Source organism: Colletotrichum phormii (genome assembly GCF_030913505.1).
Source record: "Colletotrichum phormii strain CBS 102054 chromosome Unknown BDP81scaffold_38, whole genome shotgun sequence".
In the NCBI taxonomy this organism is placed as follows: Eukaryota; Fungi; Ascomycota; class Sordariomycetes; order Glomerellales; family Glomerellaceae; genus Colletotrichum; species Colletotrichum phormii.
Window position 1 is genome coordinate 347 of NW_026851480.1, and position 16,425 is coordinate 16,771.

The window sequence follows — 16,425 nt, forward strand, 5'->3', positions numbered from 1 at the left end:
CGGTTTGAACGTTGTTTCTCCTCCTAAAGCTCTCTCTCTAAGAATTCGATCTTCGTTAAATAGTCTTTCAAAAACTGTTCCCTCTCGGCGTCCTGACGTAGGAGGTCCTGGATAAGATTCGAAAGCTTATTGATCTCGTCTTTGAGCTCAGAATTATCCTAGTGGTTAACCTGCTTAACTACTCTGACCTTTATAGTCGGCTTCCGGACTCGTCCCGACCGCCGAGATATACCGGCGTCCCCGTGAACCGTGATCGATGGCCCTATACCTAGGGAGACCGCCATAGTCGTGGAATTTAGCTCGTATGGGCTGATGTTGAGAGATGATAGTGTAGTGGGCCGTAGCCCTCTATAACCTTAACAATTACTAACAGTGGATACCTTTCGAGGTATGTGTTCAGAAGTTGCACGTACCTCAAAGGGACGGATTCCGTATTCTTGGCATACGACTTTCCTTATCTTATCATCACGTGACCTTCTCCATAGTTCTTCCGTTCCGTGAGAGGGTGCCTTGTGTCCCCTTGTCCTGTGCATGTATGGCGTATCGTAACCGCCGTAAGCCTGCGGGGCAGGCCCTGTTCTTGGTCGTGCATGTTGGGTCGTAACAGTATGTTTATAGAAGTTGAGGTTGCGGAACTAATAATAATAATAGTCGGATGTAATAATCGGATAATTATTATACTTTGTTAAATAGTCTTAAGTAGGTTATATCTGTCACGAGTTATGGCACGCAGCAATGGGCATATGAAGTGGGTTAAAGTGGCTTGAAGTAACCCATCTAGAATGAGCACATGAGAGCAGTCTATATACTAAGAGAGTGTGATATCCACGTGAGAAAGCACGTGGCAAGATGCTTGACAAGTGCTGATACCATTCCTGTTTCGTGACACACCCCCCAATTGGCCTGTATACAGGACAATTGCCCATACGGGATGGGATCTCTGAATAGCTTCGAGAAGGCCCGATTTGGCCGCAGTGTAAACAAAGCAAATCGCGTAAGGGGTGATGGACGTGGTGACACGCGTTTGTTGTGCCGACCTATTCATCTGAAGTGAAGGGATTCCCGCATTCGGAATAGCTCGTAGGTCGTTGCCTGTGAAGGGCGGTTGCCATCGACCGCCCTTGTGTATGATTTATCTCGACGTCCATAGCCTCCCGTACCAGCTTTCTGAGGTCTGGCGGAAGGTGTTGGATGTCGCTGAACTTGTTTGGAGGGTTGACGAGGTCGTCCTTGTGTAGCCGTAGGTTTTGTCCAAGGCTGGGGCGCTTGAGATGTAGTCTCTCAATTGCTCCCCGGAACACCATGTGAAGGGTTCTGTGTGCGGTACTGTTTTCCTCTATGGCCTTCCGCTGATCAGGCATGAAGGTTGAGAAGAAGCAGTCCCAGAGACGCTTGTGGTAGTCTCTATCTCTCGTGCTTGAGGATGACAGAGTTGCGAAGATACTTCCTTCGTACCGCTGTGTAGGCGTACGAATTCGGTTTCCACGTCGAAGCGTGATTGAGCTTGGAAGTGGCTCTTCAGATACCAGTTCTTGTGTGTGCGTCTGATTGTTGGTCGAGGTTTGTCGCGAGACTTCCGTATTGCTGACGATTTCTGCATGCGGAATTGTTTCTTCGCTATCGGCACCTCGTTCGCCGAGTGCTCCTTGATTTTGTGAGCCAGTTGTTGTAGGTTCTATTACCTCCGCGGTTAATTGAAGCGCTCGTAAAGCACTTCGTCTTCCGTCTTGGTGAGGAGTGGAAATCCTCGTATCTGACCGGTGTACTCATCTGACGTTATGAGGACATATTTCCTCCCTGTTAGAGAAGCTGGGAATTCGAAGAGGTCCCAGTGCACTCGGTACCATGGTCGTGAGGCGCGTTTTGACGAGCGTCCTCTTGAGACAACGAGTTTTGCTCCAGCTGTTGCACAGGCTTCGCACTCGACTTGTGTAGGCGGTCTAATGCGCACACCACGCGTCTTATATATGAGCTGACGAAGTGCATTCGGTCCAAGATGTCCGGTCCTGAGATGCCAAAGAAGAGCATCATCAGTCCTTTCTCGTGTTCGCTGGTACGAATGTCGGTATTTGCCCCGGTTAACTGGTATCATCATGCCAGCTGGGCTTCTGAGAACACGGGTAAGGTATGCGGAAGATAGGTAAAGGGAAGAGTTCTTGTATTCGAGGAAGACTAGGTTGTCCTTTCTGACCAGCTGTTTGATAATGCTATTGCTCTCTAGGGTTCCTTTTCTCATGGTGCAGTCCAGGCCGCAGTACCAGAGTGCGCTTCTTCGAAGTAGAGTCTCAGAGACTATGTTGACGTGGAAACCTTCGACGTAAGCGACGTTGGTGAGCGTCAGGTCAGCAGTGCCTTTCCCATTTGGCCCATCTAGAACCCCTCTCATGATGCGGGTTCCTCGACCAGTAACAGGAAGTGTGGTGGTGCCTGATTCGACGTAGTCATCATCACCAGATAGCGTATAGCTTCCTGCTTCAAGAAGGCGTTTGTCGTTGACTAGGTGCATGGCGCCACAGCTGTCCATCACTGTACTCATAGACAGTGGATGAGCACTACCCATGGGCGCGCTGAAGATTGCGTTGGACTCTTGGTCGTGACCCTTCATGAGTACTGCGACTATGTGTCCATTATCCTTGTCAGACGATGTAGCAGAATTGGCATTGCTGAAGGCTTTCGGGGTGTGTGGTTTCTTTGGTGTACCATCTCCCTTAAGCCATCCAAGCTTCTTGAAGTCAGACTGTAGGGATTTCCATTTGTTGGACTTGACTGCGTCGAGTATAATCGTGGTCTGTGCTTCGTCCAACCGCAAAGGTGAGCCTTGTTTCGTTGTGCTAGTCAGAGCTGTTTCAACCCATCGGCATTCGACGGGCTTCCATCGATGACTTCGATCACAGGGGCAGTTAGAAACCCGCTTGTTGGATGCGTTTTGATCAGAGTCGGACCGTCCTGCGAAGGTTGAGTAGGCACCCCCTGGTTCTGTGGTGTTCTTCGTTGTCATGTCGTCGAAAGTCAAGGCGAACCTGTAACCGATTTGGTCGAGGGTTGGAACGTTACGGCCTTCAGCCATTGACTCGCGAATGGTTTCATACGTGCGTTGGCCCCAGCTTGGATTGAGCCTGACTCGAACCGCATGTAAGAAGTCAAGTATGGCGGTCTCTTCCTCGATTTCGGGAATTTTGTACAACTTCCCGCGCAGGTAAGCAGCCTGCCAGTCGTCGTACCACTGTTTGGCATTGACTCCTGTCTTGGCTTTGGCAAGGACCCGACGGTATTCGCGTCTAACAGAGTCCTTGACCATTGCTTTCCATGGCGCAAGCTCCTGTTTCATACATTTGATGAGCTTTTGGATGTTCTCGACACCCGGGGCGTTCGCCTTGGTGATTGCTGTTTTGAGAATGGGCGACGTGACTGTACGTCTAATCCATTTGTCGATGATACCGAGCTTAGTGAGCTTGTTCTGGCGTGCGGGAGTGAGAGAGTGTTCGTATTTCTGCTCAAATTCCCACTCTCACTGAATGCTCTCGATCGTGTGAACCCGGAGCACAGGAGCCAAAACTGGGAATTGCTCTCCGACCATAGTGGCAGCAGCTGGAACTGTTGGCCAGGTGCCTCTTGAAGTCTGATCTGTTTCCGCTATAGCTCGTGGGATGCCGTGTTCATCGTGCGTAGGAAGAGCATCGCGGGCTCGTTCCCAGGCAGCTCTGGCATTGGTGAACTCTTTGAGTCGTATGTCGTATGCTGATTGCTCAGAAGCGTTGCGTTCGATTACAGTTACATCGAAATGCTTTGGATTGATGAGCAGCGTTGGGTGTAAATCGCTCGTGAGATCCGGTCCGTCAGGGTCGACGTAGTCCCAAACCCCGAGTCCTTGACACTGCAATTGTAGGGCCTCAAACCAAGTGGTCCAGTTGTCTCTACCCGTGAGCTTCACATTCTCGTAGGTGGAAGTGGAAGTAGATTCGCTCATCTTGAGAGATGCTGAGGATCGTGTTGTAACGTGCGTTTTCTCGTACAACGGGGTGTAAGTAATCTTAATAAGAGCTGGGCTCATAACTGTCACGAGTTATGGCACGCAGCAATGGGCATATGAAGTGGGTTAAAGTGGCTTGAAGTAACCCATCTAGAATGAGCACATGAGAGCAGTCTATATACTAAGAGAGTGTGATATCCACGTGAGAAAGCACGTGGCAAGATGCTTGACAAGTGCTGATACCATTCCTGTTTCGTGACAATATCTGTACGTCGTAAGGTAGGTAGTGATCAATGGTAGTCTTGTCAAAAAGGTTCTCAGGATATATATATCTAGATATATTCAGGGAATTGTTGTTGTTGTATTTTAACGCCGTAGCGGCAAGGGCGCAGCCGCCCTTGCGGCAGACCTCCCGAAGGGTATATGGCGTGGAGGGCCGTAGGCCTATAGCTATCACTAGATACAGTCCAGCTCGTCCTCCAAATCGTGCCCAAAGGCAACTATGTGTTTAACCTGTCTCTGGGTGCCGCTGGCTTGCCCGAGACAGTGCTATGGTCGTCCCTAGAACGCAATTCCGCCAGTATCTCCTATCCTTCGACCCAGAGCCCGCAGGCTTCTGGTTTACACAACGTTCCAGTAACCGTCCGGAGTATATCGTAATAGGTAATACCGCCACAAGGGAAACCACAAGGGGCAAAACCTCGTAAGACTAGGTTGTAGGGCTTGCTGTTAGGTTCTGTAACGAGCATAGCTGTATATAGCCGTGGCTATACATCGCTACCCAATGGTCGTTTCGTCTCTTCGAGGGAGTCTTCGATCGTTTAAGGGGCAAAGGTGCTGAGAGAGCGAAGTCGAAAAGTCGGTCGGTGATGTTCAGGGAAGATAACTAGCTAAAAGCGATTATAAGATCTGATACGAAGTTAATTACTGAAGAAGCTATAGGAAGTCTGTCCTAGAGCCCGGCTCGAGTCTATCCTATATATAAGTCCTAATTCTGAACATATCCTTTGCGCTGGACAGTGCCTTTGTTTGGATATTTTGGATTGCTTATATCCTGGTTATCCAAGGATCACTTAGATAACTTATATCTAGTATATCCTTATCCTTATCTCTTATCATCACGTGACTTGTACCATAGTTCTTCCGTTCCTGGGGTTTCTCCAATGTTCTGTCCCGTCCTGCATATATGGCGCGCCGTAGCCGCCGTGGTCCTGCGGGGCAGGCCCTGGACTTGGTCATACATGTTGGGTCGTAACAAGGATAATAATGAGGAGGCTGGGAGGCATTTTTGGGGTGGGCGAAAAGGGGGGGATGGCGAAAAGTGGGTAGGTTGACTTATGTGTTTGTCTTTTTAACTGTCTACGTGTTCAAAGTTTCATTCGTTGGTTACATGTAGTTAGCTTGCTTTCTGATTTTGATTTCGGAAACCCGGTAAGGAATGAAAACACACATCGAACACATGAAGTTGCTCAACGGCACCAACGACCAACACCCATGTCTTCAAATGTTCTTGGCAAACGTGCTCTCATTTAAAGCATTTCTCGTTGAATGGTGGTTGACGACGTGGATCGACGGCGCAGCACGTGTTCTAGATCCACGTAATCAACTATTGCCCACGTTGTGCACTTATTTGCGCCGGATGAGACCTATCCGAGATGAATGCTCTAGAGCTTTAGCAGCCACTAATGGTACGATTCTTCATGTTTGCTCCTTGCCAAACGCTGGGAACCGACCATCGACCCCGGCAGAGGCGCATGCCGGAGCTACTCCAACCCGCGCCACGCGAATGTGATCCCGACCGGAACCATCAGCACCAGCCTGAAGCCGTTAGTCTCATTGACCGCTACGTTGGTCGCGGGTGAGCTGTGTTAAGCTTCAATACCCACACCAATCACCGCTGAATATGCGGAGCCGTTGACGTCCTTTCTTCGCTGGCGTGCTTGGCGGAGGGCTTTGGAATGATTGTCGACCACAAGCTCGTTTGCTCATGTAACCTTGAACACAACGACTTTCCTTTTCAATGAAACATAAAGATGAAGTGCTGCCCCATGAGAGTGAGAAAGTCTCGAGTCTCATTGCGCAGGGATGATATACCGTTCTTGAAAGTCTGCGCCTATCCGTACACCCATCCCTCTCAAGGGCTGTATCTAGGTATTAGCCAAGATGAGAACCTCATTCGTCAGACTGGCGTCCGTGGCTGCACTGCAGAAAAGCGTAACGGCAGAATTACTTACTCTGAGATCTGACGACGCAGTATGCCTCGGTTCCAAATAACCCTGAGTGTCGGATCAACAAGCTGATGTAACTTCAGTGCAGCGTTCTCGCCAATAATTGGTCAGGCAAAGTGTCATATCCCAACTCGACGCAGTATGCCATTTCGAATAACTACTGGTCGGCACCACAATCCGAGATTCATCCAGCCTGCTTCATAACGCCCGAAAGCGCAGAAGAGGTCTCCGACATTATAAAAATCCTCACTTCCCTCGGGGCACAGTTCACAGTCAAGAGCGGTGGCCACACGGCATTCGCAGGCGGTTCAAATATTGAAGATGGTGTCACCATCGACCTCGCACGGCTCAACCAGGTAACTGTATCAGATGACCGTCAAACAGTGTCCATCGGTCCTGGAAACCGCTGGTACAACGTGTCGCAAGTCCTTGACCCACAGGGTCTTGCCGTCGTCGGGGGCAGGGTGAATGAAGTCGGCGTAAGCGGGCTCATCCTAGGAGGCGGGATCTCTTTCTTCTCGGGCGAGTATGGATGGGCTTGCGACAACGTACGCAACTTCGAGGTCGTTCTGGCATCTGGCAAGATTGTCAATGCCTCGACGTCTGAGAATCCGGACCTATATTGGGCGCTTCGCGGAGGTGGAGGTTCCAACTTTGGCGTCGTGACCCAATTCGACCTCGTCGCCTTTGAGCAGGGAGATGTATGGCTTTACAATCCCATCTATACTCTTTCTTCAAGTGCGGATCTCGTACCGGCCTTTGTGGACTTGGTCGTCGACGGCCTACCATCAGATCACGACGCGCACACATTCTTCGTCATTGCGAACTTTCCAGGATATGGCGAGATCATTGCGAACTACATGTATCATGCCACACCTCCAGTGACGGCAGAAGACGTGCCGCCCGTCTTTGCTAACGCGATCGCCGTTCCCGGGGCTGTTTCAACAACGACGCTGGTTGCTAATGTTACCACTCATACGATCAATCTCTCAGAACCTTACGGGATGCGCAAGTCATGGTCGGGCACCTCGGTTTACCTCAAAGAGGGCTCGGCCCAATTCCTTGAGGACATCATCCTGCTATGGCAGGAGCATGCCCAAGAGCTGATGGCTGCTGCCGGCAAAACTAACACAACATTGTCACCTCTGTTCGTGTACCAGCCAATATCGACAAACATCATCGAGGCGATGCAGAAGAATGGCGGCAATGCGCTTGGACTAAGACCTGAAGAAGGCCCGCTCGTTCATATCCAGGTCGTTACGCATTGGGAGACTTCCAAACTGGACTGCCTCGTAGAAAGCAGCGTCGCAGAGCTGATTGAGAAAATTGATGCTCTTGCAGAGGAGAGAGGTCTTGCGGCAAAGTACATCTACATGAACTACGCGGGTCGGCATCAAGACGTATACGGGGGCTATGGATCTGAGAACCATGAGCGGTTGAGAATGGTTTCTGAGAAATACGATCCGGCCAGGATATTTGAAACCCTTTGGAGGGGTTATTTCAAGGCGTAAATATTCGCTGGTTGTTGAAGTCACGGGGCACTGCGCCTCGGTACTCGGTGTTGCGATTCTCTCATACCAAAGATCTAGGCGTAAAGTAGCGTTAATCCTGTGAATCTTGGCGTTCATCAACACTGTCGACTGCAGCTGGAAACTCCACTAAAGTACTCGGAAGACCGCGCCGTTGGAACCTTACAATTGTTGTGTTGATTGATCCCAGTCCTGAACCCACGTTCAGCTGAAAGCTCAATTGGCTCGGAGACTAACCTGAGTTAGCCACCCTGCAAAGGAGCTGGTCCCTGTTCACAAGTCATCGAACCCGATGGCGTCCTACTTTCCTAAGGTATGAAATGAGAAGCGATCTCCCATATACAAGGAAGTCGTCACGGATGTCTTTATTGCAATTGCATCCGAACTTGAACACCAGATCTGATTCCCTCCCTAATGTTCAGCGTGATATCTTCACGCCGCATCAGCCCCCCTCCTCTAGTTGCCTTCCAGATCTCCACTCTGCGGACCATCTACTACCATTGTATCCCGTGTCGTTTCTCGAGCTTCGAACCACATACACTCAGGCGGAATCCATTTGACAATGTCTCCTTCGGTGGAATGCCCAAGTAGAGCAGGGTGAAGACAATGAGTGATACCTGCGAGATCAGGCGAACAGCACAGGTCCTTTGCATTCTGTCGATTTGCCGGACGATAGGAAAAACTGATACACCTAGGTAGGATCTCTTCACGACTTCACTGCACTCACACATCTGAGCATCAGCATCCGGGCATTGATGTGGCTGATCGTAAACCCTATAAGTCAACCTACCCACTTTTGGCCACCCCCCTTTTGGCCACCACATCAAAGTTGGTCTCAAAACATCACCACCAACTATACTCAATTAATTAACTACCTTCCACTACCACTATAATACAGTCACTACCCTTACTAAGTAATTCGACCCTTGCGAGTTAACTAGTACTAACAAAACGGTCGCTAGAGTCCTCCTGAGCCCTCTTTATATGTTACGACCCAACATGCACGACCAAGTCCAGGGCCTGCCCCGCAGGACCACGGCGACTACGGCACACCATAAGTGCACGAACTATGGTGATGATGATGATGATGTATTTAACGTCTGGTAACAAAAGGACGTGCCGGGCGCTATGCCGACATGGTCTATGCTAATCTAAACTATGTTATAGGCTACCGTCTTCACCTAACGTTCCTGTTTAATGACTCGTGCAAATTTCGTAAAAGAAATTGGTCTCCTTTATCCATTCGCATAGAAGAGAGGCTCCCTTAGCAGAACCTAATAAGAAATCAATGCTTGCTTTGGCCATACGTTGGCGGAGGTAGCGCGGTATAGCCTTGCGTCCACGCTTGCAGAAGTAGAAATGGACTGGTGTCTTGGGTTTCCCATAGCTGCAGTTGAGCAACGCATCTTGATGAGCGAATCTCTCGTGGTATGCTGCAAAGTCTCCATGATGGGATCTTGCTGCGTATAGCCTTCCTAGTAAGTGCCGAGGGAGGCGGAGTTCGGGCGGCTTGGGGTGAAGAATTATCTCGAGGTCGGCATATTGCCGAGGGCATTGCGACATCCATTTTCTGGCAAAGGCTTGGAAGGCAGCTGCTTTAGCTTGCCTTTCTAGGTGCGCTAATGAGGGCTGTGGTTGTGATTTTGGGATTAGTTTGCAGGCTTCCTTGGCTAGAGCATCCGCTTCTTCATTTCCTGGTACTCCCGTGTGCCCAGGGCACCACCAAACATAAACCCTGCCGGGGGTTGTCCAGCTCTCTCTTTGTCTCCGAGTCCAGGAGGAAGAGAGCCTATTGAAGGCCCTAAATCTAGCCTGGCTGCTTCCTGTGCTCTGGGAGTATAGTCTAGCCGCGACTGCGAGGTTGTCGAGGCAGATGTGGACGTTATCTGCCATACGAGCCGTAGGAGCCCGGGTGGCTTCCACCAGGCCGTGATACGCAGCATGTGCCTCCGCGTCATACACCTCAGTTTGGGAGCCGAGTGGTTCGGATCCGCGGAAGATCTGCCGTGTAGCTTGGTACCCTACCCAGCCTGCTCCGGCGGAGGTGCTGCTGCCGTCCGACATCTGGGACCCGTCAGTGTAGACAACAATGTCCCGCTTGGAGAAAGTTGCCATCCTGCCTGCAAAGGAGAGGGCCTGTTCTTCTTTGGTCTTATTAGGTTCGTAGCCGACCCTGGCGAGGGCTGTCTGCCAGTCCGCTAGTTTCACTCACTTTGGGTGATCACTGTGATCACCTTATCGTGTGCTCACTTTCCTTATCGTCACGTGACTTGTTCCATAGTTCTTCCGTTCCATGAGGAGTCACCTGAGTTCCCGGATTCTCTGCGTATATCAGGTAGATAGCCGCCGCAGGCCTGTGGGGCGGGCCCCCTGGCCTTGTTATGCATGTTGGGTTGTAACACAACTGTGGCACAAAGCAAAAGCTTCGATAATGATGACTCCGCATCATTTTCCCTTGTTCTGCATTATATAGCTACGCGCCCACAGTGACAAGTTGCGGCGGGCGTAACACAAGGGCCCGCCAGACCCTAACTAAGATATCTAGGAATAGCCTCATACAAAAGAAAAGGACGCGGAAGGGCTACTTGGACTATAATATAGCTTTATATATTAAAGGGGACTACTAGTACCTATAGCATACCTAAGATTTATAGGCAACAGAGGTATTATTACCCTATTGGTTGACTCGACAGATTCCCAAGTCCCTATTGGCTCTACCCCGCCCTTGGCAGAAATGGAGCTATCTGGTACTCGATGGGATAGCCTACTTAATCGAGGCCCTATTAATCGAAATACCGTTTACAATAGCATTAAGAGCCTAATTAACTTTAATTTTAGCGTACAAGACCATTATATACCAGTAAATAAGTATGCCAAAGACGAATATGTTTAGACGAAAATTGCAATTGTTATGGTCATTAGAAAAATAGGGTTAGGATAATATTGAGGTGGCTAGGAGGGATTTTCGGGGTGGCCAAAAGGGGGGGGGGGGGGGTTGGCCAAAATGGGTAAGTTGACTTACAATGACTGTCGGCGGATGGACATATTAGTTGAGCACCCATCGTTCAGGCTTATTGATGCGTTGCCGCCCAATCTGGAGCACCTGTGCCTGTATATTTATCGAAAGGGAGAAAACGTGGACATTGATGGTCACGTGAACGAACTCGTGGAGGAGAGGTCACGGTGTCTTCCAAAGCTCAAATGGCTTCTCGGAGTCGAGAAAAGGATCTTGCGAGACGGTTCCAAACTTTCGCTAGACCCTCCTGACTCTGACGATACTTCACTCGGATGTGTTCTGAAATTTGAAACTGGATGGATGGAACCTCAGCAGTAAAACCCGCCCAGGCCAATTGCTTGTATATTAAGCATGGAAAGAATTCCACTTCTTCAGTGTTGTTACAGGTAGTCTGCATTATCACACCATTGTGGGGAAGGCGTCATTGGCAGGTTACAGCTAGGCAAGTACTTAGTTACTAGTAAGTAAGCTTAAAGTAAGTTGACAACAAAACCATCCAGGTTCACACCGAATCCAGCATCAGAGTCAACTTTTTCTCGAGAAATTTTATACGAGGAATATCGCGAAATCACTCGTGACAAAAACATTAGCATTTCGCAAGGGAAACCTGGTTAAACAATATTGGTCGCGCCTTAGCAAACTTGTGAGGCCATTATTAGTCAGCTTTTATCCTTCGAGTTGAGCGCAAGCGAGCAGTTTGTGGGGCACGGCGAGATAATGAATGCGCCGATCTCGCTATATCTAATCAATCTCCCAAACATAATCATCTACTAAGCACTGGATTTAAATATCAAGAGAAGGCCTAACTTCTTGTAGATCTCTCTGTCTTGTATTCATTTGACTTCCTGAGCTACACGCAGACATACTCATCACCGACCACGGATTGCTTCGAACAACCCCGCCGAACACCACATCCAGTTATCAACTCCCGCGACCAGCCGCGATAAGCCAACAGAATCAGCCCGCCTCAAGATATGGATATCGAAATATCGCCGGCGACGATCGATGAGATCCCAAAAATCTTGGACCTCACTCAGATAGCACGCGCAGACATGTTCCCGCATTTGGATGATCAATGGCGCGCTAAGAAAGCCGAGGAAGATCTCGCAACGTTCCAGGAGACTTTTTTCAACCACCCAGATGGCGCATTCATAGTTGCGCGATCAAACAACCAAATCATTGCGACTGTTGGATACCAACACTTCGACTACCGATTTCCTCAGCTCACTCTACTACCCGACGGCGTCGTTGAAGTTGTGAGACTCTACGTCGTTCCGGCTTGGCGCCGCGGCGGGTTAGCATCCCGATTGGTTTCGGCTTTGAAGAAGGCGGCGAGCGAGGCGGGCCTGAAACAATTGTATCTTCACACTCATCCGTTTTTACCGGGAGCGATCAAATTTTGGGAAAGACAGGGTTTCGTCGTTCTGGATGTTGACCGAGACGATGCTGTGTGGCAAACGACACATATGAGCCAAAATCTCAGCGGATGATCGCAATCCTTAGTAGGCAATGCGAACTGGCCATTGTTGCTAGAGAAGATTCTAGATCATTGATGCGCTTGACCGGAGATTCTGGTGGACACGCACCGCGGTGATCGGATACACTCCGAAAGAGTCAACAATGTTTCGATGGGCCTAGCTGAGCTGTCAATGCTTCTTGGTAGCTCAACATAGAGGACGGTGGGAGCTTATTCCCTCATGGTTTTGTCGTCTATTACATACAACAACCAATAGCTCTGTCTAATATTATCCAGCACATGTTTTGGCCTCCTAGAGTATTTCTACTGTTTCATCGTCCAACCACAAAATGAAATACAATTGTTTCCACCGCTTCCATGATGCTTTAGAAGAACCTGGCGATGGTTCTGGCTTCGGCCGTTCATGGCCGCACGGGTATCGGTAGCGACCGACACCTGCGTCCCATGTATGCTTGAGAGGGCTGTTGCTGTTGACAGGGTCCGTCAACTCGTGTTGGTTGAGACTTCTGCACATTGCCTTCGGGACGCTTGCATGGGAGGTCCGGTGTTGAGGCCATTTTGACTCCACAGAGCAGATGAAATCATAAAAGAGAATGTTCTATCCGATTAATGCCTCTACTTTGGTGCACATCACATTTTCCTCAACTTCCCTCTCGCCTAATTTTTCTTTGCATCTACTGTTAGTGTAATAAGTGGGCTACCACCAAAATCCTTAACAACTGAAAATCCTTCACCTCTCCTCCGGCGCCCTCCCGCGATGGCCTCGTAACCTCCGGCGGGCTCTGGACCGTTGCCGGCCTCCTCGGCCGGCCCTGATCGAGGCTCTAGACCCTCTTCAGAGCCGCCCCCATCCTCAAGGGCTAAACGCCGCCGCGAAACCAAGGCCCAGCCTCGTAGGAAGCCAGCCCGACGCCCCAATAATAACCCCCTTAACGGCCAAGGGGCCCTCGACTATGACTAGGACAGCTACTAGAGCTATCCTTACAGCTCTTAATAAAGAGGCTAAGCACTATAAAGCCCGAAAGGACGTCTTTATAGCTATTGTTTAGTCTGTAGATAACGTGATCTCTTGCTTTAAGGGGCCTAGGAAGCAGATTATAAAAGAAGCTATAACCTATATAATTCAAGCCTTAAAGAGGATTATTGTCGGATTGGAAGTCCAATTCGGCCGCGAGTAGGGGCAGAGCATGGGCCACCTCGAGGGGGTACACTTAGACCTCGACTACCCACCCAACCTCCGGTTGGAATCTCCCTTCTACTCCTCACGCAGAATCAATCAATACAGAGATATTGATACTTCGTCACCCCCAGGACCCTACGGTTCGAACCAAATTCCCTGTGAGAGGAATACCAACAATTATAGGTAACGAGACTACGGCTCCGGCTACTAGGAAGCACGCCCCCTTCGCCCTACGCCGGACAATCTACCAGGCCCTTAGGCTCCAGCTAGCAGATATCCCACACATCTACCATATTACAACTAGCTACTCACTAAGACCCCTGAATAAGCAGGTCTAGCAAGCCCTCCTTACAAACAAACAGAAACTAGCAGAGTATCTTAGAGCCTATAAGGTTAAGACCCCTACTAAGTAGTTTACCTACGTCGTCCCACGTTACCCTACTAAGATATAGACTCTTAATGGCGACGCCCTTGACCTAGCTACTCTAGTAGAAGATAAGGTCCTTACCCAAACAGGACGTAAGCCTACTCGGGCCCAGCAGTCCCGGCTAGGTGTAAACCCTATTATAAACAAAGTCTCCTAGGTCATCTCCTTCTCTATAGAAGTACCACCCTTTAGACTATTTAACTAAAGCAGCAGGTCTTAGCTTATCCAAAAGAAGAAGACCCTAATCAGACATAATCCTAGATACCAGGGATACCATTCGAACCAATACTATCACCGACAGCCACTCTATAGCAACTGTAGCAGGCCCTTGGGATCCCACGAGACTAGGCCCTGCATAGCTAGACCGAAGTGCGCCAACTGCTCCGGCCCCTTCCAAGCTAACCATAAGGGCTGTCCAGTAAGGCCCCTAGTGGTTAATGGCTCCCCTACCCTCCCAGACCGGAAGGAACTCTCCCGGATCCGTAAGGCTGGTCAGAAGGCCTATGAGGCCCTCTATCAGAGCAGCCAGGCTGGCACCCAAGCCAGCAACACCTAGCAACCTAGTAATAGCCTAACGAGCTATCAGCCCGGCTCAAAGCGCCTACGCGCCCCTACCCCTACCCAGGACTTAATTATTGTAGCGGACGTTAGTGATACGGCTAGCTGTAGCAGCATGGATGAAGATGAGAAGGGGGCTGAAGCAGAAGGGCTGCAAGCCCCTGACGACCCAGTCCTACCCCCCCTACCCAGCTAACCTACCCTAGCTACCTCAAGCAGCAGGGCTCAGCGGGTGGCGCAGAAGCCTGATTATAACGTTATTAATGCCTACACCCACCTCGACCTCGACTCAGAGCAGTAGGCTCAGGCCAGCCTCCCCACGGGTACTACGAGTCGCCCAGTGTAACGTGGGGAAGAGAAGCCCAGCTCATACAGCTCTCCTAGAGCTCTGCTGGGCGGATCAGATCGATATAGTACTGATCTAGGAGCCCTGGATAGGCTATAGAGATAAGATGCAAATCAATACACACCTAGGTTATAACTCTTATATACTAGTTGATTTCTAGAACAATAGAGACACAAGGCCTAGGGTTATAACCTATATACATAAGGGTCTAAGGCTGCAAATATAGCAACAAAGACCTACCTAATCAAGAGATATCGTATGGGTAAAGGTTAATAACTTTACTATTATAAATATCTATAGGCCGCCGGGCGAGCCTAAAAACAATACAACAAGTGCCCTCTTCAGCGGCCCCGCAAGTGCAATCAAGTCAATTTTGACCCCCATACTTGCTGTTGATGAGATTTTTCTTGGTGTTTTTGATTAGTTGGCTAACTTGCAAGTTATTCAATCAATCGCCATATAAAAACACGTGGTCTACAATTACCTAAGCGGGAGATATATGAAGCTATTCACGATAGGCCCAGTAGTCCAAAGCCGTTGTTCTGCAGCATAACCCCCCTCTTGAGCCAGTTTTTCGACAGCTGGAGAATCTCTATAGTCTCTGGCTTCATACTCATCCGTTGCGACGTGAGGGTTAACTTAGCAGTACTGAAAGTCCTCTCGCAGTCGGCCGCCATCGCTGGGACGGCGAGGATGTCGATCGCGAGCCGAGAGAGGGTCGGGAAGGTATCCGAATGGTCCAGCCACCACCGTAAGGGCTCGGAGGTCTCCTCCGGAGGTTGACGGAGGTAGAGATCGAGCTCATCCATCCGGGGTGGGGTCTGCCGGCGCCGGCTATTAACTCACTGCCGGAAGTGACTGTCGTCATCATCTCGAGCCCCGGGGTCAACGGCAAGGCCTCCGCGCTGCCCTCTGTGGCCGGAGATACTCTCTTCCGGGCCGTTCTGCCGATACCACTTATCATAGTACTCTGTGAGGGATTTCTGAGCCTTGTCGACCCATCCCTCTTGGTGGTCGTCACTCCATACATCTCGTAAGTATGAGATCCCATATGACGGATGGAGAATGATTGCACCAGAGAACAGTGGTGACTCCCCTAACTTGTCATAGTAGTAAAAGAGCTTTTGCCACGACTGCTCAATACTACTACGGAGGAAGGATTGCCACTTCTCGTCGAGAGAGTCGAATCGTGAGGCGGCTCGTGAGGCTGGAGATGCCCAGTCTTCACGCACGTGATCTGGGAGGGCCTATTGGTTATACCGACGACGACGGGGCCTTCCGGATCGGGTTTGAGATGGCTGCGAGTCCTCAAAAGGATCGTCAACTAGAGGAGAAATCGTGGAGTTGTAGTAGGTCTTCCAGTCGACGAGATGCGAAAGGAGGTACTCTAAACCCATAGTGACCTCCCACAGTCGACCATGCCCATCCTTAACCCCCCAGCCCTCACACCTCTTCGTCTGGCGATAAAAAGGCTCCAGGATCATTTCCATCTCGGCAAGAACCTTCCAGTCGTCGGAAGACAGTAGATCCGCTTCCGGTATATGCTGTTTGACGTCGTCGTCGTCGTTATTCGATAGTATAAAAGCCTGGATCTCATTCTTCTTCTTGATGGCTCTCTCGATCATGAGATACGTACTGTTCCAGCGAGGGTTGTTATTCAGGATAAGCTGGACCTCACGGGACGACTCGGAGAA

The 16,425-nt window shown here is 50.0% G+C and overlaps 3 protein-coding genes across 3 annotated transcripts; 2 read left to right on the plus strand and 1 right to left on the minus strand.

Annotated features, from left to right (window-relative positions):
- Positions 1–1,800: 1,800 nt before the first annotated feature.
- Positions 1,801–3,967, minus strand: BDP81DRAFT_400485 (uncharacterized protein; the record flags this gene model as incomplete). The annotated part of the gene is made up of 3 exons (XM_060588696.1): positions 1,801–2,050; positions 2,259–3,457; positions 3,575–3,967. The coding sequence occupies 3 exons, from the start codon at positions 3,965–3,967 to the stop codon at positions 1,801–1,803; spliced, it is 1,842 nt and encodes a 613-aa protein (XP_060438129.1).
- Positions 3,968–6,133: 2,166 nt separating this feature from the next.
- On the plus strand, positions 6,134–7,709 carry BDP81DRAFT_455539 (FAD binding domain-containing protein; the record flags this gene model as incomplete). Its single annotated transcript, XM_060593071.1, has 2 exons — positions 6,134–6,223; positions 6,282–7,709. The coding sequence occupies 2 exons, from the start codon at positions 6,134–6,136 to the stop codon at positions 7,707–7,709; spliced, it is 1,518 nt and encodes a 505-aa protein (XP_060438130.1).
- Positions 7,710–11,371: 3,662 nt separating this feature from the next.
- Positions 11,372–12,541, plus strand: BDP81DRAFT_441903 (acetyltransferase). Its single transcript, XM_060591634.1, has one exon. The coding sequence runs from the start codon at positions 11,718–11,720 to the stop codon at positions 12,231–12,233; it is 516 nt and encodes a 171-aa protein (XP_060438131.1). The 5' UTR covers positions 11,372–11,717; the 3' UTR covers positions 12,234–12,541.
- The last annotated feature ends 3,884 nt before the right edge of the window (positions 12,542–16,425 follow it).